Source organism: Berghia stephanieae, chromosome 1 (assembly GCF_034508935.2).
Source record: "Berghia stephanieae isolate SIO BIC M18660-M18661 chromosome 1, UCSD_Bste_1.3, whole genome shotgun sequence".
NCBI classification, from domain to species: Eukaryota; Metazoa; Mollusca; class Gastropoda; order Nudibranchia; family Aeolidiidae; genus Berghia; species Berghia stephanieae.
In genome coordinates this window covers 46434183-46458395 of record NC_088360.1, presented here as the reverse complement: position 1 = coordinate 46458395, position 24213 = coordinate 46434183, and the positions used below count along the sequence as shown (strand labels likewise).

The 24213-nt window shown below is 39.3% G+C and overlaps 1 protein-coding gene across 4 annotated transcripts in view; it reads right to left on the bottom strand.

Annotated features, from left to right (window-relative positions):
* Positions 1–3851: 3851 nt before the first annotated feature.
* LOC144976187 (uncharacterized) overlaps positions 3852–24213 on the bottom strand; it is a 58272-nt gene continuing 37910 nt past the window's right edge. For 3 of the 4 annotated variants that reach the window (XM_078920368.1, XM_078920374.1, XM_078920382.1), the window contains exons 12-14: positions 18753–18800; positions 13369–13471; positions 3852–4838 (exon numbers count right to left, since the gene is read on the bottom strand). In XM_078920368.1, coding sequence (XP_078776494.1) covers positions 4097–4838; positions 13369–13471; positions 18753–18800 — 893 coding nt within the window. In that variant the 3' untranslated portion in view covers positions 3852–4096. The remainder of the gene's footprint in view (positions 4839–13368; positions 13472–18752; positions 18801–24213) is intronic. The other variant, XM_078920388.1, reaches the window with a different exon arrangement.

Here is a 24213-nt window from a genome sequence, read left to right as displayed (position 1 = left end):
AATTTCAATAAAAATAAAGATGATAGGGAAAAGAGTTGCAGATCTGATGTTAAAAGCACACAAAAAAGTAGAACAAAAAGGACTGGTTCTATTAAGGAACAGAAGAGTCCACAAGCAATCTATCAATGGGCCTATTTTAAAATAAGGTGCACTCTGTGTTACTTGTCAAATTTGGCAAAATTCAGAATTAAAAGTACGTGTTATTGGCATATATTTCTAGAACTATTGAAGTGTTTAAAAACAGTTAAAATTTCATGAAAAACTACAATTTCATTTTTCAAAAATGGTCATGAACACACGCTTTTTTCAGTTTCTTAATCTTTAAATATATATATAAACTTTTCAAAGAATCACTCAACACATGTAGCCAGCTTTCATGCAATTTTTCCTTTTGCAAATAATTTTAAATGATCCTGCTTTGCCAATATGGTACAGTTCAGCTCGTGTTAAACGACCTCGGATGCAATGGGAGCTTGGCTACAAAGGGACATTTTATTAATTTTAAAATCCCAGTTCTATGGCCTCTAGAATTCATATAAACCACACATGGCTATAATGGGGTAATGTATCTTGTTTCACAGTTTCAATGGGGGTGGAAGTTGTAAGTTTAGTACCAAGTTGAGAAGTACGCAAAAAAATAATAACAAGGATGAAGAATTTAGGAGCATTTTGTGGCTGAGCAAAATATTTGCGAGATCAACAATCTTATTTTAATGATGGTGATGGTGGTGTTAAGGGATTGTTAAGATGGTGGTGATAATGGTAGTTGTGATGATGATGATTGCAATGATAATGATGACATATTAATATCAATAATGGGATAAAACTATCAGTTAATATATTAACAAAATAAAACCATCGTATAAAATATTTAACAATCAGCATTCATATAAGAACAGTAATCTCTCAGAGCCATTTAGGCCATGGAGCTGGAGTTTATTCAGGTATCCATAGAGTGAAACAAACAATAGCAAGCAATCTATCCTTTTGATAGGATGCTAGTCTATCACAAAGCACTTTCTGCCCATGGGTGCAAGATTTCCGGTTTTTAAAATTGATTTCAATTATTTCCAGCATCTTGATCACCCCACATAAAACTGTTTTGAGAGAGCAGGTCACATTTGTTGGAAATGGAGTTCAGGCTTTTTTTTTTGGCCCAGCCTAATTACATCCATCAGCTACCCAATCACAGATAGGTGGACAGGGGGGTCAGAAAAGAATATTAACTGCATCTGGGATCAATCTCAGGCCCTCTGCATATGAATCGAGTGCTCTACCAACTGAGCTAGCGGGATCTCCTTATTTAAGAAAATAAAAATTTTTGTCGTAGTAATTTGGCAAAGCACCAAGGGGTTTCATGGCACAGATTAATTATTATGAAAATTGAAAGTGTGATATGATAGCTCATACAATGATATTAAATATATAAGATAACTTCCTATTGCCTAAATTCTATGAATTATATGGCACGTGCTGACCTTTTTTAAGCATCAAACATAAAGTAGAAATATAAAAGAATTATATCTTATCAATTGTGAAAAGTCTTATTGAAATCTGAAAATTAATGTGAGAGAGAGAGAGATAAAGATATAGATATAATATATATATATATATATATATATATATTATATATATATATATATATATATATATATATATATATATATATATATAGACAGCACAAATCCTCGGCATTTTGGCATATAAACTGTCAAAATGACAAGGATTTATGCAGTCTATGGATGCAATAAATGCATATAGAAATAAGTTAAGTTAATAAAATACCAATAAAAGGATAAAATTACCCAACAATAAATCAGTCGATGGATAGTAGGTTACAATATATACACGAGATGCGTCAACATTCATGTGGATGTTGTGGCCGAATGGGCAAAGTCATCTGTCCTAGAAAGCATGTCGAGATCGGCGCAGTGTGTTGGAAACCTGGCTCTGCCACTTTTTTTCTTTCTATTTCTACAGAGAGTTGCAACGGATAACCCCCCCCCCCTTTTTTTTTTAAATTTTTTATTTTAATTTTTTTTTTCTCTCTCTTTTGGATTCTTTCTATAGAATATTGCAAATTGTAATTTTCATACCAACTACGATCTCAAAAAGTGCATACTAAAAGAATTTTAAAAAATAATAATAATAAATAATAATAATAATAATAATAATAATAATAATATAATAATAATAATAATAATAATAATAATAATAGATAGATGGATAGATAGATAGATAGATAGATAGATAGATAGATAGATAGATAGATAGATAGATAGATAGATAGATAGATAGATAGATAGATAGATAGATAGATAGATAAATAGATAGATACGAGGGCTCTTTCAGAAATAACCGAAAAATGCCCGTTGCTCAGCAACCAGTGGAGATTTTTTAATTCTGTAAAAGACATGATATTCCTTATTTCCTTACGGATATTCCCAGAAATTATGAAGTGCATCATTATGCACAATGAATTTCTAGACGATTTTAAAGATGGCGGCCCACCTTGAAACTTGGTCAAAGGAGGAAATCAGAGCTGTCATACGTTTTTTGAACGCCAAAAGTCTGAATCCTACCGAAATTCATAAAGAACTTCAGAGTGTATATGGTGAGCATGTTATAAGCCGTACACAAGTCTATCACTGGTGTAATTTGTTTGAAGCCGGCCATTCCGACTTGACAGACATGGAAGGGAGAGGGCGTTCGATAACTGCGATGTCAGAAGACAATGTGAAGCGAGTTGATGAGCTTATTCGTCAAGACAGGAGGTTGAAACTTCATGAAATCGCAAGCAGTCTTGAAATTTCGGAAACTTCTGCCCATAGAATTGTATTTGATGAACTTGGCTACAGAAAAGTCAGCGCAAGATGGGTTCCTAAGCAATTGAAGACAATCATAAAGAACAAAGATTGGACATCTGAAGGGAACTTTTGAGAAGAAGCAAGAGCTCACGCAGGGTCCACGGGGATACTGCCAACGCCGGCGGAGACTTTCTAGGGTACGATGTGACTTTTCTTGACAGCATAGTCACCGGTGATGAGACTTGGTTGCACCATTGCACCCCAGAAACAAAGCAAGATTCGATGACATGGAAACATCCATCCTCACCTGTCGCGAAGAAATTCAAAGTCATGCGGTCAGCAAAGAAAATAATGGGAACTGTTTTCTGTGACAGTCGTGGTGTTATTCTGTTCGAAACCTTACAACCTGGAGAAACAATCAATGCTGCAAGGTACTGCCAAACTCTTGACAAGCTTAGGGAGGCCATTCGCAGAAAGCGCCCAGGGCAGTTGACCAACGGGGTCATTTTGCAACACGACAACGCTACACCCACACACGCACGAGTGACGCAAGGTTGGCTAGAGAAATATGGATGGGAGATTTTGCCACACCCACCACACAGTCCAGACCTCGCACCATCTGATTATCACCTCTTTGGGCCACTGAAACGTGAGCTGGCAGGAAAGCGCTTTGATGTCGATGAAGAGCTTGTTGACCATGTGCGGAAATGGCTACAAAACCTTGACGGAAATTTCTTCCGAGAGGGTATCTATTCCATGGTGCGGCGTTGGCAGAAGTGTGTCGACAGACTTGGCTGTTACGTAGAGAAATGAAGGACGAGTCAAGGTATGAACACGTGCAAAAATTTTGTTGATAGCATAAAAAACGCGGATTTTACAGGCATTTTTTGGTTAATTATGAAAGAGCCCTCATAGATAGATAGGTAGATAGATAGTGATAAATAGCTAAAAATATGATGGTACGTGATTGGAGAGTAAGTCTTGACATCCTTTGTCCATTCTTCGATTTTATGTGATATGGATCAATGCCATTCACACATTCAATTTTTTCTTTGTAGTATTTTTTTAATACACTGTCCATTGTGTTGAAAGCATTAGTCGCCATTTTGAAGAAATCTGTACCATAATCAAGGGACTGAACCCTGTATAATGTCAAAAATTAACCTTGTCCTTGCCGCATACTCTCTATAGTCTCAGGCTATTAGTTTATGAAGGTTATGGATGTGCAGACACAATGGCTTCCACGGCTGTCAATGAAGTTCGACGAATGAATGTTGCACTGTATAATGTTAAACTGAAACAGTTCTTCCCAATAGGTCCTGATTTATGCACTTTGGTACATTTTTGTTATTAACTTTATCAAAACTTCCTCCACTAACAGGGAGACTGTCTTGTGATGAGGAGGGTGAAGAGGATGGGTTGGAGGTTTTAACATCCTCTAAACCTGAATCATTTCCCAAATTATCACCCTGGTCTTTCCCCTCCTCCTTACTTTTATCCTTTTGTGACATATGGACATAGGGGGGAACACTCTGAGCAGATGAGTCAAATTCGTCATCATTGCTATCATAAAGTTCACAATGTTCTATTCTAGGATCCTGATCATTACTATCAACACTCCTTGAATCACCATCATCATCATCATCATAATCATCATCATCATCCTCATCGTCATTATCATAACTGTCATTGCTATTGCTATCACTACCCTCATCCTGACCATTGTCATGATTGAAGTCATTATCTCCTTCACCAAAACCAATTGCCCCAACACTGTGTGCATCATCACATGCTAAATTTCCCACATGGCTGTTCCCGTTATGCACCCTATTATTTTTATTCACATATCCATCCTCATCAATCCAGCCACTCCCAGGTCCATTAGCAGCCACTGGACTGAGTGTTGCTTTATACTTTCCCTCATTGCAGGTGTCAATGATTTCATAGTCACCATAATTATCTTCAACATCGGCTGCTGTGTTGGAATCATAAATTATATCTTTCCTTGGCTGAAGAACTTGTTTTGTTTTCCTGAAGATAAAAAAAAAAAAATTAAAATTATAATGTATACTACTAATATATATTAATATATATAATACTATATATATATATATATATATATATATATATATATATATATATATATATATATATATTATATATATATTATAATAATAACATACAGTGATCAAGGATCAGGGTGAATAGTTTACAGAGATATTCAGCAATTTATAATTATGAATGGATGAATTTATAATTATACCCCCCCGCCCCCTCACTGCCCTATACCTCAATTATTATCATTAATTTAACAGAAATGTTAAAATTTTTATCATCATATTTTGAGGGCAATCACGAGGTAACTTATTTTTCTATTCTCCAAGAGAAATTTTAAACAGATTTTATTTATTATTCTTTTTTTTATAATGTTGTTCCATGAATTGTATGGGGGAAAAAAAAAGAAAAAATTAAAAAAAAAAATTGAATGAGTATTTTATTCTTAATAACAGTGATACGTATGGAACTATTTTACCAGTATCCTAAATCTCATTCTTAGTGTAAACTTGCAGTATCAAGAAAAACAAATAAATACATAATAATAATAATATAATAATAATAATAATAATAATAATAATAATAATAATAATAATAATAATAATAATAATAATAATAATAATAATAATAATAATAATAATAGGTAGGTAGGTAGGCATCCTTCCGTCTCAAGAGACGATGGTTTGCACCCTGTATGGCTTTAGTCTCATCAGTCTTGTTGAGAGCAACGACGGGTGTGACTCAGCAGACCAATCCTTGCATGGCAGTCTCTACCGCAGTTGTTGCACACATAGTTTGACTGTGTGTTTGGTATTTGGATCTGCTGCCTCTCTTTCCTCCTTGCTCTCCTCTCCTCAAACTTCTCTTTCTCTCCTCACTCCTTCACTCCCTCCATCACCGCATATCTCCAGCCGCTGCGGTCGTCAGCAAGCGACTCCCAGGTGTTTGAGTCGATGCCTGTCAATTTCATGTCTCGTTTGCAGACATCATAGAAGCGCAGAGCTGGACGGCCAGTTGGTCGCCGTCCAGAAGCTAGTTCACCGTACATGATGTCTTTGGGTATGCGTCCATCGTCCATCCTGTGTACGTGACCAAGCCATCGCAAACGTCGCTGGCAGAGCTTGAGATGCATACTGAGGGAGTTCGCTCTTTCTAGCACTGCATTGTTAGTGAGTCTGTCCTGCCACCTGATGCCGAGAATTCGTCGTAGACAGCGAATGTGGAAGTTTTCCAGTCGGTTCTCCTGTCTGGCATATGTTGTCCAGGATTCACTGCCATATAGTAGGCTACTGAGTACACATGCCTGGTATACTCTGATTTGGTATTCAAAGTGAGTTGGTTGTTGGTCCACACTCTCTTGCTCAGTTGTGCCATGACAGCGGCAGCTTTGGCGATGCGCTTGTCTAATTCTGCATCAAGTGAGAGGTTGCTGGTGATGGTTGTGCCCAGGTATGTGAAGTGATCAGCGACTTCTAGCTCCTCGTTGTCAATGTAAATTGCTGGTATAGAGGGGACATCCTGACACATTACATTTGTTTTCTTGATGCTGATCGTCAGCCCGAATTCCCTGCATGCGTGGGAAAACCTGTCCATCAGCCGCTGGAGGTCTTCCTCGGTATGTGCGCATAGAGCTGCATCATCTGCAAATAGCATTTCCCTTATGAGGACTGTGCGAACCTTGGTCTTTGCTCTCAGCCGTGCCAGATTGAACAGCTTCCCATCACTTCTGGTGTGTAAGTGGACTCCTTCTGGGGACTCTTTGAATGCAAACTTCAGCAGTAAGGAGAAAAATATACCAAACAAAGTCGGTGCGAGGACACAGCCTTGTTTCACGCTGCTGCGCATGGGGAAGGGTTCATAGGCTCCACCGTATTAGCTAATGGTGCTCTTCATGTTGTCGTGGAATGAGGCAATGATGCTAAGCTGCTGAGGAGGACAGCCAATCTTCTTTAGCAGCTGGAAAAGGCCCTTCCTGCTAACAAGGTCAAATGCCTTTGTCAGGTCAATAAATGCAATGTAGAGGGGCATCTGCTGTTCTCTGCATTTCTCCTGAAGTTGACGTACTGAGAAGATCATGTCCACTGTCGACCTCTTGGTTCTGAAGCCACACTGCGACTCTGGGTAGATACGTTCGGCGAGGACTTGCAGTCGAGCGAGGACAACGCGCGCAAAGACTTTACCCACAATGCTCAGTAGAGAGATTCCCCTATAGTTATTACAGTCACTACGGTCTCCCTTGTTTTTGTAGAGGGTGATAATCTTGGCATCGCACATATCCTGGGGTACCTTGCCTTCTCTCCAGCAAAGACACAGGAGTTTATGTAGTGGTTCCAAGAGGGCTGGGTTTCCACATTTGATGATTGCGGGTGGAATGCTGTCATCACCGGGTGCTCTGCACAGGCCAAAGCATCGATTGCTTTGCTGAGCTCCTCCATAATTGGTTCTGCGTCTAGTTCTTCCAGTACTGGCAGTTCTTCAATTGCGTCTAACGCTCTTTGGGTGACAGAGTTTTCTCTGGCGTAGAGTTCCAAGTGGTGCTCTACCCATCTTCCCATCTGCTTGTCCTTGTCTGTGATGGCTTCCCCTGTCTTGGATTTAATAGGCGCAGTTTTCTTTGTAGATTTGCCTGTCGCCTGTTTGATGCCCTCATACATGGCTCTTATGTTGCCACTATCCGACGCTTGCTGGGTATTATCCGACAACGGAATTCAGAAGTCGTTGGCGCAACCTCGTGCTGTTTGCTGTGCTTTGCTGCGTGCAGCTCGCAATGCCTGCAGGTTCCTCTGACTTGGTTTTTGTTTATAGCTGACAAGTGCGCTGCGCTTGGCATCAATGACTGGCTACCCTCTCAGTAATATTGGCTTCAAACCAATCATTGTTCCTGTGCTCCTTGTTGCCGTATGTCAGAACTGCAGTGCTGTAAATGGCGTTTCTAAGAGAGTTCAAGCTGTCCTGTGCGTTTTGTTCTGCTTTTCTATGAGCTGTGTTGAGATTCTTCTCAAGTTGCTCGTTGAACTCTATATTCTTTTCCCGGTAAGCTGTCTTGCTGATATTGATCCTGGGCTGGCCCTTTCTCTTTGAGTGATGAAGTTTCTTTGGTGTCAGTTTCACCCTTGTGGCAACCAAAGAGTGATCTGTGTCGCAATCAGCGCTTTGATAGGACCTGGTGTTGCAAACATTGTTAAGAGAATCATGCTTAGTGAAGATCATGTCCAGCTGATGCCAGTGTTTTGACCTTGGATGTCTCCATGACACCTTGTGACATGCCTTGTTCTGGAAGTAGGTGTTCGTCACGCATAGTTTGCGATAGCAGCAGAGTTCAAGAAGCCTCTGACCATTCTCATTCATCTTTCCTATACCGTGGTGCCCCAAAACGGTTGGCCATGATTCTCTGTCGGCACCAACTCGCGCGTTGAAGTCGCCAAGAAGGTAGATGTGCTCCACTTCTGGGATATTGTTGACAATGGCGTCTAATGACTCATAGAATTGGTCCTTTACTTCAACCGAAGCTTGCAGTGTTGGGGCGTAGACGCAAACAAGGTTCACCGAGCCCTGCATGGATGACAGGCGCAGCTTTAAAATTCTCTCTGTGCCGCCGGTTGGCGGTTCGATCATAGGAAGCAATGTATGGCGTACTGCAAATCCAACACCGTGCTCCCTCATGTCTTCTGTGCCTTTTCCTTGCCAGAAGAATGTAAAGTGTTTCTCCTTCAGGGATTCCCTCTCTGGGAGTCGCGTTTCCTGCAAGGCTGCTATGTCGATGTTCAGGGGTGAGAATGACTGGTCACAAAAAAGGAGGAAATTTTTCATCGTGAAGATCATGACCCATCCATGCGACCATAATCTATAAATTTGAATTTCACTCAAATTTACTGAGATGCGATCCAAAATTTGTCTTGCAGCAATTTCTGACACAATTCGGTGGAATTTCAAAAGTTAAAAGTGTAATTACAACATTTGGTGGTTGTAGTAGGGATGATGATGTGGTGGTGGTTGTAGTAATAGCAGTGGTAGTAGTGTGGATGATTGTGTGGTGGTGGTTGTAGTAGCTGTGGTAGGAATGATGACGTGGTGGTAGTTGTAGTAGTGGTGGTGGTAGGGATGATGTTGTGGTGGTTGTAGTAGTGGTGGTGGTAGGGATGATGGTTTGGTGGTGGTTGTAGTAGTAATGGTGGTAGGGATGACGGTTGTAGTAATGATTGTGTGGTGGTGGTTGTAGTAGCTGTGGTAGGAATGATGACGTGGTGGTAGTTGTAGTAGTAGTGGTGGTAGGGATGATGTTGTGGTGGTTGTAGTAGTGGTGGTGGTGGTAGGGATGATGGTTTGGTGGTGGTTGTAGTAGTAATGGTGGTAGGGATGACGGTTGTAGTAGTAGTAGTGGTAGGGATGATGATGTGGTGGTGGTTGTAGTAGTGGTAGTAGGGTTGATGATGTGGTGGTGGTTGTAGTAGTTGTAGTAGGGTTGATGATGTGGTGGTGGTTCTAGTAGTAGAGGTGGTAGGGATGATGGTGTGGTGGTGGTTGTAGTAGTAGTGGTGGTGGGGATTATGATGTGATGGTGGTTGTAGTAGTGGTTGTAGGGTTGATGATGTGGTGGTGGTTGTAGTAGTAGAGGTGGTAGGGATGATGGTGTGGTGGTGGTTGTAGTAGTAGTGATGGTAGGGATGATGGTGTGATGGTGGTGGTAATAGTAGTGGTGGTAGGGATGATGATGTGGTGGTGGTTGTAGTAGTGGTAGTAGGGTTGATGATGTGGTGGTGGTTCTAGTAGTAGAGGTGGTAGGGATGATGGTGTGGTGGTGGTTGTAGTAGTAGTGATGGTAGGGATGATGGTGTGATGGTGGTGGTAATAGTAGTGGTGGTAGGGATGATGATGTAGTGGTGGTTGAAGTAGTGGTAGTAGGGTTGATGATGTGGTGGTGGTTGTAGTAGTAGCTGTGGTAGGAATGATGATGTGGTGGTAGTTGTGGTAGTGGTGCTAGGGATGATGGTGTGGTGGTGGTGGTGGTAGGGGTGATGTGGTAGGGATGATGATGTGGTGGTGATTGTAGTAGTAGTGGTGGTGGGGATTATGATGTGATGGTGGTTGTAGTTGTGGTTGTAGGGTTGATGATGTGGTGGTAGTTGTAGTAGTGGTGGTGGTAGGAATGATGTGGTGCTATTTGTAGTAGTAGTGGTGGTAGGGATGATGATGTGGTGGTGATTGTAATAGTAGTGGTGGTAGAGATGTTGATGTAGTGGTTTTGGTGAGTGTTTTTTTATTCAGTGATGATAATAGCAATTTGTCAAAAAGGAGGAGAATTTCTCGGGCTATCGATCAAACACAAGCAAAGAAACCTAGTAGTAGTTATTTAGCTTATAAATACAACCCAAGAATCTCTCAAATTTAAAGCCATAGAATAGTCCAAAGGTAAAAAGAAAAAAGATTAAACTAAGCCAATCACCATTGCTTTGTTCTAATATATCATCTCTATATACCAGATGATTTAATGTGGTTGCGAAAGAGACACCCCCTTCATGACCACAATTGCCCCAAAAGCAGGCTCAAATCAAGAAAAAGCTTCCTCACAGTAGAGAGCCTTCACCCAGACCACTCAGCATTCTTCCGCCTGGACAAATGGGTAGAATGGGACAAGACAGCAAACGATGCCCTCCAGCCCCCAACAGAAAAGCTCCCAGCAGGCACAGACCTCAAAAGAAAAGAATGGGTGGCGCTGAACAGAGCTAGAGCAAAGGTGGGAAACACCGCCACCAACCTCTTTAAATGGAAAATCTCACCGGGCACTGAATGCCCATGCGGTCACCCCAGACAGACCATGGACCACATCCTGTCCGAATGCTCGCTGGGACCTCACTGCACCAATGCTGACCTGAGGGAATGCAACCAGACTGCCCGGGACTGGCTGACTCACTGGCGCGACAAGATATGATGATGATGTTGCGAAAGAAAGAAAGAAAGAGAGAGAGAGAGAGAGAGAGAGAGAGAGAGAGAGAAAGAGAGAGAGAGAGAGAGAGAGAGAGAGAGAGAGAGAGAGAGAGAGAGAGAGAGAGAGAGAGAGAAAGAGAGGTAGTGGGGGGGGGGGGGGGGAGGAAAGACTTCTTTACCAGAATAACTTATGTATGGACCTTTTGAATTCTATATCCAAAAAAAAAAAAAAAAAAGAAGAAAAGAGAAATAGAAAGAAAGGCAAAGGGAAAAAAAAAAAAAAAAAAAGAGAGAGAGAGAGAGAGAGAGAGAGAGAGAGAGAGAGAGAGAGAGAGAGAGAGAGAGAGAGAGAGAGAGAGGAGAGAGATTAAAAAGGCAATAGGTACCTACAACAGGGGGAAAAAAACCCAGACCCATTTGTCCCTCCCCTTCCCCTTCAACCATCAACTAACTAATCAAAGAACACTACTGGTCTTCTGTGTCAATTGTGACATCTGGTGCCATACTGTCTGGCCCAACGTCATAAAAACGGGACCGTCACCAAATTTCACGAGACTGAGCACAGGTGTCAAAATATAACACAAGACATAATGGTGATTTTGTAGGTTTGAGGAAAATGTTTGACACGGCAAATTTGAAAAAGGAGGAAATGTGATGGGATGGGCGGAGATAAACTACCATTTAGGCGGAAATCCGCCTTTAGGCGGAAGATTCTCAGCCCTGATGTTCAGTCTGTTAAGTTCATGATCAATTACTGCTGTTTTTCGAGCATCGTCCATGGCCTGAAGGTCATCTGTCAGTCCTGAGCGCATAGTTCTTACATTCCAGCTTGCTAATCGAAGAGCTGGGGACTTCGTTTTCTTTTTCATTTGCTTGCCTGGTACACAGTTTAACGATCCACTTGTCAAGCTTGCAAGCTCTAAGCTCCAGGCACCCTCTGAAGCAGGCAGATCGTGGCGGGTCAACACCTTTCTGGCTGGGGGCTGCCCAGCTTGGGGCGGGCGGTAGCTGACCAGTAGGATTACGATGATCCCTCCCAACGTCGAAGACAACCCGTAGTGTCCAACTCTACGCCAATCGAGCAAGGACTTATCACTCGTAGACTGCTGTCTTCCGTGTTGTTACTCTTCACCGGTGAAGGTGAGACTGGAGTGTCCTCTCCAGGGCGCGGCCTGGGCAAAGTATGTGGAGATCCTGGGCTGCCCAGTAACCAGAACCTCCCTCTCTTCCTCCCTGGTGTGGTCCAAAGGATCGCACAGCGATACGTTTGGCATCAGTTTGGATGCAGGTTTCTGTTAGGTTTACTCCTTAGCCTTTCCTCCTCCCGAAGGTATCCACAAGGCAGTGGAGCCATACATCGATGGCTAGAGAGGGTATGAGTTATAGGGGTAGGTTAAGAAAAGTAAGGACATACAGAAGACACCACACTACAGAATGAGTGTGAGGTGGGTGGGTGAGGAGCAGAGCGTGTACCACTCACCGGTGGGTTCTGACTCCTGCACCTTAAGAGGAAGAGGTCCCACCTACTCCATAACCCGGTTATACCGCCGGGGACTCGGTCGCGCCCATAACAAACTCAGTAGAAACAGGGAACACCACGGGAAGGTGCTGTTATGGACACAATAATGCATGAGAGGCCATATGCAATAATCTCTGTCAGACAGGATTACGCGACGATCAATGCACCTGGAAATGAGAGGTGTTGGGTTCGAAATGCACATCAATTCCCTTTCAGCAAGCGGGACGTCCGGCCCAGACCTTGCAGCTCCCTAATAATAATAATAATAATAATAATAATAATAATAATAATAATAATAATAATAATAATAATAATAATAATAATAATAATAATAATAATAAAAATAACGAAAAAAAAAGAAAACAATATCTACCAGAAAGACCCAACTCAAATTCCACTTATATAAATCGCAAGACATATTCTATGAGAAGGCAAACAGGATTTTTAGTGTTACATGCAACAAGGTAAACATACAAATATTTAAAAATGCTACAAAACATATTTTGAAATGGAATCCAAAAAAAAAGTTACCCTCTCCTTTCCTCATTGTATGAGATTTCATAAATAAAAATGAGCGATATGGATGTAAGATTCTTTGTGTGGTCTTTGAGACTCATTTACATGTCTAATCAGATACATTATCATTGCTGATGGTGATACAAAGTGAAAAAAACATTTTTGACCAAATGCCTTTAAGCCCCATTTTTACTGTATTAACCCCCACTTTTAGAGCAACTGAGGTGATAAGCAATCATTGATACTCTAGCTAAATTGTGGAGAGTGGGAAATTGCACATATTTGTTCCACAACGTATCAACAATACATTTGATTGGAGGAATTGTAATATTTCAAAAGGAAAAAACTCCTCCTCTGACACCAAAATCGCAGATTTCCGCAGAGCTGACGAGGAAAACCATCAGCACTGTATTATAAAAATCATCAATTAATACAGCATATTTCATTAATATGCTAAAAACTAAAATCCTAATTCTATATCTTTTGACCAGTGGTAACCCTGTAAGTTTGCCTAAAATCTAGAGTATCATTCCTGTACCAACTCACCTCTTTCTTCGTCGATAGATATATACTACAACTGACAGGAGGATGATAACACCAACAATTGCAACAGAAACCAATGTAGGAATTACCCAGGTAAGCTCTGTGGCTAGAAAAACAAAATTTTGGTGATAGGAGCTCTTTACATGTAATGGTTGAAAATTCAGCCAAATCTATTGAAACTCTCAAGACAATTTAATAGTCAAATCAATGCTGGAGTTTATTTCTTTATGCACATCTAAGTAGCAAGTCAAATTATCACTACAATAGTCACCATAATCAGACAGAGCTTGCTTAACTCATTCAACCCTAACACCAACTTTATCCGAAACATATTATTCGGGGTTACTTTTAAACCATGCCTATTTATTACATTTTTCTGAGACAAATTATAGGCATAGTATCAAAGCTAATGTTCTTTAATTTTTACATGTTAATGGTAGTTGAATAAAACGATCTATGCACATGCTCATTTTAAATAATTGTTTTTTTTGGTTTTTTTTTTTGAAAAGTAGCAACAATCTCTAGGATTGAGTGAGTTAAAGCTGGACCATGCATCTAAGCAGATTTATATTTTTTGTGCTAGGTCAATGACCATCAGATCCAATTGGTCAAAATTTGTTTTTCATCTCAATTTCCATGTCAAAAACTGTCGTTGGCCCTTTTGTGATTGCTATCTATTGAAGGTTAGACCAATGCGTTCGTTGTCAAATTATGCTACGATATCATAACTTAAGTTTGGGATCTGGGATTAAGAAACTTGTGACTTCTTAGCTATGTCTGACTATTGTCTAGATAGAATTATTCATGTGAGCTTCGATTTCAATGAACCGGTCCCGACTGCAATATCAGTAATTTAGTTAAGTGTCAAGTCAAATGGTTTGAGTGCTTCTTTAAGTTGTTGTCTTGCTCTAATCTCCCTCATCTTCTTCCTCCTCCTGCTTCTTTTTCTTCTTGAAAGTTGTCCTCATCATTTACAACATTATTTCTCCCCCTCCTTAATCCAGCTCATGTATCACACTTATACATCTAGTTCTACCCTGAAAATAGGACATATGTGAGCCATGACCTCAATCGACCCAACTCTATCCCCCACCTCCGGGCCATCAAAAGAATCTACAAAGTCCTGCTTATGATTATCGCTTTCATCAGGTAGGTGTTTACTAATAGAATGAGTATGTTTCAATCAATAGAATGGGTGGGTGCAAAACATTTCAATAGTTGCACAATAAATGTTTACTGATACTGATATACTTGATCTCTTTATTTCAACTTTTAAAAATCTTGAATAGAAAAATAAGTGTGCCTATAAAAGCATTGCAACTCACTTTTCAAAGAGCCAAAACGGGACATTTGAAAGTGGCTACTGTTATGACTGAAAATGGCAGTATATTTGGACTATATAATATATTCTAGATTGGGGGTCCCAATAGCTCAGTTGATAGAGCACTCGCTTCACAATTCAGAGGAATTGAGATCGATCCCAGGTGCAGTCTGACCCCCTGTCCACCCATCAATGATTGGGTAGCTGGGTCTGTTAGATCTGAAAGTACTTTGCGATAGACTAGCATCCAATCCAAAGGGTAGTAAGCCATTGAAAATGTCCTTTTCACGCTATAGAAACATGGGCCTAATGGCTAGGAAGGAATACTTTTTATTTTTTTATATTCTAAATTGAGATTGTATAGTTGCTGCAAACAAGTCTCAATGGCAAACCAGCCATCCAACATGTTTCAGTAATGATAATGGAAATTTGTCTAAAAGGAAGAAAATTTATGGGTTCATTTGCAAAACTCAAACCTAATCCAAAATCACATTTTATACCATATTTAGGTGATAACATATAATTCAAACTATTATACTCACATCCATTCCAAGCATAAGACATGACTTAAATTTTAATGAGTGATTTATATGTTGTAATGATTTCTTCTCCTAAACAATTCATAATGCCTACAATGTTACTTTGCTGTACTTTTAAATAAATTAGAAAACAGTGTCATTCCAAGAACAAATAAATCAACAATATAAAAAGAACCAAAACCCAAACTTAAAAGTCCCTAAAACATCATCATTGCCTTTTTCACCCTGGGTCAGGGTATAAGCCATAGACAAGCAGTTTCCATCCCCCTCTATCTTGAGCGAACTTTTTTATCTCGTTCCATGTCTTATCACTTCTCCGTACTTCAGTCTTTAACTCTTCTCCACGTTCCCAATGGCCTTCCCCTTGATATTCGGCCCTGAGGGTGCCAGTCTAATACTTTCTTTGTTATAGTGGAGTCATCCTTTCTAAGGGTGTGTCCAATCCACCTCCATTGTCTTCTTCCTATTTCCTCTCCCACTGGTTTCTGCTGTGTTCTTTTCCATACTTCTTCGTTCTTAATCATGCCCATCCATTTTATTCTGAGTAGCTTACGCATGCACCTGTTTACGAACATCTGTATCCTTCTTATACATGGCTGTGATGCATTCCAAGTTTCACATCCATACAGTAGGACAGACTTCACATTTGAGTTGAAAAGTCTCAGCTTTAATTGAAGGGAGATATCTTTAGTTCTCAAAACTGTTCAAATGTTCAAAGATGTGAATGCAGTCTGTGCCTTTCTAATCTGTGCTTTCACCTCTCCTTCCCTGCCTCCATCTTTATCTATTATACTCCCGAAATAGCAGAAAGTATCTATATCTTCAAGTTCCCGATCTTTTACTTTGATTTGCTCCTTAAGACCTATGACTTTGCGGGGAGAATTCTCAAACAAATGGATTCAGAGAGACTGTTTAGAATTGTGGTTTTTGCTTTCATCTGGTCCTGGGTGTGAGACAGAAGAGCCAGATAAACTGAAAAATCCAGATCGTCCAACTGTGTCCAAGGGGTCGCCTGTATACCATTTCTTCGCCCTTTGGAGTTTCCTTCATTAGCCAATCATTGGCAAGGATGAACAGGAATGGTGAAAGGAAGATCCCTGCTTGACACCAATCTTAATTTCAAAGCTGTCAGTAAGCTGATCTTCATGTACAACCCTGCAACTTGTTCCCTCATACATTTCCTTAATGAGGTTTACCTCCCTCATACATTTCCTTAATGAGGTTTACCAACCTCTCACAGATTCCATAGTGTGCCAGAATTTTCCACATGTTACTCTGTCAATACTGTCGAAAGCCTTCTCATAATCCAGAAAGTTGAAAATAAGAGGAAAATTCCATTCTATAGACTGTTCCACCATGACTCGCAGAGAGGCAATCTAGGCGGTGGTTGAACATTTTTTCAGAAAACCTGCTTGCATCTGTTGCATTCTTAAACCTCTCTAGAATAATATAGATTCCTCTATAATTATTACAATTACTGAGGGCCCCTTTCTTTGGAAGCTTGACAAGATGTCCTTTCCAATCCTTTGGTAATATCCTGTCATTCCAGATTCTCTCAAACAGTGGGTGAAGGGCTTCAACATTTCTTTCAGCACCAACTTTTAGAGCCTCTGGTGGAATCTGGTCTTGTCCAGCAGCCTTCCTCCTTTTCATCTTGTAAATGGCACCCACGATCTCTGCTATCGATGGTGGAACACAGCTAATTGGTAGCTCATTCCTTGCAAGCAAAATTTTCAGGCGAGTTGTCTGGTGGTGGTCTGTTCAAAAAGTAGGTTGAAATGTTCGCTCCATCACTTAGATTTAGCGTCTTTTTAAAAAAAATGGTTACTTTATCTTTGACTGGTACCTCTGGTGTCTTAGCGTCTTGGTAGTTTGATAAAGTATCCTCATGTGTCCTCCTGTCGCTGCTGTTTCTGCTTTCTCTGCAAGTCTGTTCATGAATGCTTCTTTGTCTTTCTTCACAGATCTTTTGACTTCCTTAGCTGTGGCTCGATACTGCTCTTGTGCATCCAGTCTTGAAGCCTTCGTTCTGGTGAAACCCAAGTTGCCTTGTATATCCTCTTATGGAGAAACACTGATCCTCCAATCACCAAACTGTTGAATGCACAAAAATTTGCAAGTCGTTCATCTCTCACATGCCATAATGGCCCATGATACCTTCATAAGCTATGGTATCCTATCCCACTTTAGCAATGGCACCTCCCATCAAAATATTGATGTCCTTCCTTGGCAACTTATAAATGACTTGTAAGAGACTATAAAATGCATCTCTGTAGTCATCTGTTGCGTCATTTGTTGGAGCACAGATCTCTACAATGTTCATGTTGATATTCTTACTCCATATTGTAAAGGACACCATACCCATCCCTTCTTTCTGTGTTGTTCCCATCCTCTCAGTGACTTCTAGGCCAACTTGCTTAAAATTATTCCTACTCCCTGTGTATGAATCACACCCCCTCCCTTCACATAAAATCTTCTCCCCAGACTTGAGGTGTTTTTGTCCGGATTGTATTTGGTGGGTTTCACTTACACTGAGCCTGTCACAACTTGAGAGCTTTTTCCTGCTTCATACATGGTGTGAACGTTTCACGACGCAATTCGAAGCTTTTCTTTGGCGAAGACGTCATCGGGTCAGCAGAGTCCTTTCAGATTTGTCTGTTGTCCTTCATAAATTCTGTCATTGCAGAAACTCTTCAGTTGCCCAAGCTAAAATATGGACATTAAAAAAACCCAACATAATATAGACCAATTATAACCATCCCTTTCCCATGTCCTTTTGACTCAATGTTGAATGAGATAAGCAACATGGCTTTGACATCACCTAGCCAATAACTGCACTTACACGACAGGCCATACCGCCATTATTATATACCTCCCACCTTTGTCGATAGATGACTATAAACTACTGATAGGATAGATTCTTACAGGTGATTGGAAGCTACTCAGAGATTGCCATTTAGCTCTGTCAGAGAGAAGTAAAATTTTTTATTGAACGGTGATAGTGGTCATCACCAATTTTGGTTTTTGAAAATATCAAAGTGACAAATAGAAAGCAGGCATTGGTGTAAGATAAAGATCTGAAAACGTATGTATGGAACAAAGCCAGACAAAGCAAGAAAAAGAAAATATAAGATAAAAAAACATAAAAAATCAGCCTGCCTCAACAGTCAAGACAAGATGTTTTTTTGGGATGTTTTTCTTTTTCTTGTATTTTTCTTTCTTGTTTTGTCTGGCACCAATTCATATACAACGTCTCAGATCTTTATTTCAGTTTTTGTTTTGTTTTGTTGCTATTGTTTTGATCTTTTATGAACATTTTTTTCTTCAATAAAATAAAGACGTAGGATGAACAAACATTTAAACACATGGGACAATATTTCAATGATACCAACATTTCTTGCAAACACATTCAAGGGTTTCATTGAAAATCTCCATTCAGAAACAACCATATTCAAAATAAGGAGCAAATCTGAATAATTCTTTCATTGCTTGATTTCGTTATTTTGATTTTGCAATTGTTCACTTACCGGTGTCTTCAAGTCTTTGTGTCACCTCACAGTCGCCATGTGGGCGGCCTGCAGATGGAGTAAACAAATATGGTTGTTAAACTCGAGAATCAATCAGGATGGAGTACAGAGTCGCTGAATTCTAGCATGCTCTCGAGAAGCAAAAAAGCATGCTAGAATCCAAGCATGCCGAAATCTGATGCTCATGGGAGGAAAACAATTAGACCTGTAAATGAGCTCTATAAAAATTGACTGAAACTCTTCGTAATTTGTCGTAGCGGAAAAAAACAAAGAATCAAAATGAAAGGTAAACAGCAAGCTCGCTTGAGCAAAACAATGGCAGAAAACTAACTTGCACGGGAATTAATTAGGCTACTTAACATTGTTCCTTATAATTAGGTACCCAATCAGTGAAGAAACTAGAAATGGTGAACAAGTTTGTTTACAATATGAGGCAATCAAGATGTGCTTGTAGCAATCATTTAACTTTCGATTTGAAGGTGTCTACATAACGCACTTTCTGTGTTCGAATTTTTCTTTTTCATACTTTTACTGTCCTCCAGGTAAATGTGGTCAATTTTGGCAGACGAAACAGTGAAATTTATCGCTCAGCGGCTCAGTTAAAATTGGCTACGACAGATTTGGAAAGTGAAAAAATAAATTCACGAAGGCTGTGTGAAAATACACTGGGGTGTGTTCTAAAAAGCGTTGCTTAGCCTTGGCAATATATCCATCGTTAATATAAACGGCCCATGAGCTATGCGTATCGCTGTGGAACATTCCTAATTAACTTTACAGTCATTCGACTACGATTCATGAATTCTTTCTTTATTCAATTCTTTCTTCCCTTTTTTATCATATTTGAATTTGACGAATTGACTGATTTCACTGATTTCAGTTAATTGACTGAGAATTTACAGGTCTATAAAAAGCGTCGCTTAGCCTTGGCAATATATCCATCGTTAATATAAACGGGCCCCATGAGCTATGCGTAGCTCTGTGAAACACTCCTAATTACTTTATGGTCATTCGACTGCGATTTGTGAATTCTTTCTTTCTTTCCTTTTTTAAAATATTTGAATTTGACACGACAGGTTTGGAAAGTGAAAAAATAAATTCACGAAGGCTGTGTGAAAATACACTGGGGTGTGTTCAGACACGGCAATTCTAAAAAGCGTCGCTTGGCCTTGGCAATATATCCATCGTTAATATAAACGGCCCATGAGCTATGCGTAGCGCTGTGGAACATTTCTAATTAAGTTTACGGTCATTCGACTGCGATTCATGAATTCTTTCTTTATTCAATTCTTTCTTTGCTTTTTAAAAATATTTGAATTTGACGAATTGACTGATTTCAGTTAACTGACTGAGAATTTACAGGTCTAAACAATACAATCGGTCACCCAGCTCCAGCATGTCATATTTCAGAGTGTTGTATCAAAATAAATAGTCCCTATCAGAATGACATTGACAACATGAGTAGAGACAAAAGCCTTGGAACTAAAAACAAAAATAGCTTAAATGAGCAAGTCAATTCATGCAGAAAAGAGAGAAGAAAAAAATGACATATGTAAATGAATGAAATCAAAATATGAAATTAACATGGGAAGATATTGAGGCAGGAAAAATAAAAATATAAACAAGTTAAATGAGCAGATGATTAAATGTGACGGATAAGCAAGTTGTTTTTTTTTTAAGGAACCAGAGAGAGAGAGAGAGAGAGAGAGAGAGAGAGAGAGAGAGAGAGAGAGAGAGAGAGAGAGAGAGAGAGAGAGAGAGAGAGAGAGAGAAAGAAAAAAGATAAGGGAAGATGAACTCTTAAGAACAGTGCACAGCCGAGTATGGTGTTTAAGTGTAAGTTGGAAGGGGGATGAATTGTAAGACTATAAGGCGGTGAGAGGTTTTTCACTTGTTAAAAAAAAAAAAAGGTGGGGGGTGAAGGGAGGAGGGAAAAGTAGAAAACAGACTGGGGGTGTGTGTGAAACAGAGAGAGAGAGAGAGAGAGAGAGAGAGAGAGAGAGAGAGAGAGAGAGAGAGAGAGAGAGAGAGAGAGAGAGAGAGAAAGGGAGATATTTGTATTTATAAATCTATGGCCCTTTCGACATTTATAGGTCATTTCAGCACCAGTACAAAGGGAGATATTAGGGGAAAAATTGTAGATCTGAAGTTAAAAGCACCGAAAGAAAAGTAAGACAAAGGGAGACAACAAATAGGTAACAGAGGATTCCATGTTAAAAATCCATCAATGTGCCTAGTTTGATAATACCTAAAAGTCCTATCCCATTTAGCAGGATACACTCAAATGCTTACAAAGTACAAGATAACCAATTACTAAAAACTGTAATACTGCATAACAGAGAGATAATTTACAAGAAGAATAAAAATAGCATCTCTCAAAAAAAAAAAAATGATACATTTTTTGACTGCCTCCCTATCAGCTAAGGATACCTGCCTGGAATAACCCGAGCAATTCAATCCAGAACAAAGACAGAGAACAACATGGAAAAGGAAGCAGATATTGGGAGATAGAGCAAAAGTGACCTCTCTGTCCAGAATTTGAGGTCAAAAGACCCCACCAACAGAGAGAGAGAGAGAGAGAGAGAGAGAGAGAGAGAGAGAGAGAGAGAGAGAGAGAGAGAGAGAGAGAGAGAGAGGGGGAGAGAGAGAGAGATAGAGAGAGAGAGGGAGAGAGAGAGAGAGAGAGTGTTTGTGTGTTTATGTATGTGTGAGTGTTAAAACCAAAATGTGTGTGATGCCAACTTAAAGTTTTCAATGCCGAAACAGTAATTTCCGAAAAAAAATTCACATCTCTTTAGGACTGTATGACATGTAAATACAATGTCAAATACTATCTAAATACCCCTTTTTCCAAATTAGTAAAGCTCCAAAACCATGTCAAAAAATGTCAAATTTAAATGAATAGTTGAGTTAGTGGTAATGATAATATGGTGGCGACGACGACGGACGTCAACGACTACAACTACTACTACTATTCTTGACTGTTACCACTACAACCACTACTAAAGCCCTTTAACTTAAATGATGCCCAGCACACATAAATGGACTGGTTCAAACCTGCGTTTGGTCAGATTAACATGTTTCATCTATGTGCAAAACTAAATTTGGCAACCAATTATGGATTATGTTGAAATTGATGAGAATGATATTAAACAATATTAAAAAACTGTTAAATTACCAAATATTTATTCAAACCTGCCATACAAATATATACACATTATCTATTTTGAGTTTGGTTTTCTTTCTGCCTTATATATTTGCTGTGTCAAGTTAATCAATTGACACTCTTTAATATTTGTTCAACATTATTTGATTTTGTTACATGACGAGACACATTACAACTAGGTCATCAATATCACATAAAGGGAGCAAACTGTTGTATCTGAATCTGCATGTTATTTGAAGTCGACTCAATTCTAGCTAGGGGAATTAGGGACACAAAACCCCCGAATTGTGCAAATTAGTGATGAAAGCATGATTTTTTAATGAAAAAAAGTTTGTGCTCTAAGGTTTAAATTGTGATATAGAACCACTTTCTCATTACTCCAAGAGCTAAGATATCAGCAATTTAAATCGTGTAAAAATTCACGGTGGTGATGAAACTTGCCGCCTTCACAACGACATTTTGCTTTGGTGTCAAAAGGTCACAGACTACGTCATCGGTACCGAGTACACAAGTACACTGTTGCTTGAATCGAAATCGGAAGTATAACTTATGATTTATTCATAACATACAACTTATCAAATTCATTCATTTACCAAGAGAGTAACATAATTTTCAAAAGTATTTTTTAAAATCTAAAACTATACAAATTTGGTTATTTCAAATTTTACCGGCATTGGAACACGGAACATGAGATTGTGAAATCGAAGAAATCAAAGTTTTGGTGGTAGAATACTGATACGAAAAAAAAACCAACAAACAATGATTTTTTTCCCCTCCTTTTGTATATTCCGATAGCTTTCAAAGAGTATAATGTTTATTTTCTTAATGTCTTATTAAATTAGAATTATTTGAAAATAATAGACTTCCGCTCATGTGAAGACATCTATAAACAATGCATCGCATACTGCGGTTGCTAGTTGTGTCGTCTGTTTTCGGGTCGGCGAGGTCACGAAACGGTGTCTACTTGAACTCTGTCGCCTTTTACCCACCTCATAATAATAATAATAATAATAATAATAATAATAATCATCATCATCATCGTCATCATCATTAGCAGCATACCGAGCACCAAGATATCGCTTAAGCATCAATGTTTATGTGTCACACTAATTCAATACAGTAATGTTATTATTGTGGTTTGCGTAATAGTATGGTTCAAATCAAATTTCAGGTTGAAAATGTCCGTATCATCATCATCTTTAACATCACCGTCATGAACATCGCCTCATCCCCATCACCAACAATCCCGTGATCAAGTCCCTTAACCCATTAAATCATGGCATTGACAATGTACTAAAACTTGTACTAACTACTAACAATTATATAATGGCAAAGTGGAGTATTGAGGTGGATTGGTCAAAATGATTATTTGTCAAGAGATTAAAAAAATAAAAATTAGAATGCCCAGCACTGTCAAAGCGGAAATATTGTGGTCAATGGTACGTGACTTTTGTAGCGTAGCGTTCTACCAGCTATGGTATTAATACTTTTAATGGATTAGAAAATGATAGTGACAAGCTAGATTTGTCTGTTGAAGACCGATCTGAGGATACACTGGAGGTCGTGAAGCAAAATGATACCAACTGGCACAAATTATGTCGCTCTTGATATACGGCCACACAAAATCAGAAGGCTCGATGTGAAAAATGAGAAATCACAAGAAAACTTGTCAAATTATCCCGATCTAGACAATATCTCATCATTCCACTGTCCAAGGAGGCAGAATATGCGTTTTCCCTAAGATGACGTTATCACAGGAAATAGGACACATTGTATGCTTTGCAACAATAAGATGAAGGTTCCCTCCATTCAATAATGACAAAAGACATGAACGAAAATATCCACGTGGCTGCAGAAATTATAAACGATGTCCAGATTCTCTCCATGTTCTCAAATTGTGATTTGATTGCGCAGGAAGTTCATTATCAGAAGATTTGTCATGTCCGTTTTATGAACATCAAAAAATGCTGAATATTACCAAAACAAACAAAGTTCTAGTTTTGCTGTTGCTGAAATTGTTTATTCTTTTTCTTCCTCTTCCTCTTCAAGCTGAAACTTCCTCGTGGAAGGCTCAGCAGCAGCTTTCCCAATTGTTTTTCTGGGAGTTATCCAAATTGTTTCTAAGTCTTACAGTTGAGGGCAGAAACGAGTGAAGATGATAGTCCACTCTAGATTGTGGCAACATAAATTTGCCATGTTTCCTCTTGTTCTGTTGGAGGCCGTGTTATCACACCTGACCTGGTTTTTCTGACCTTTGTAAAATACATTGAGTTTATTCTTCTCTCTCCTTTCCTTCAA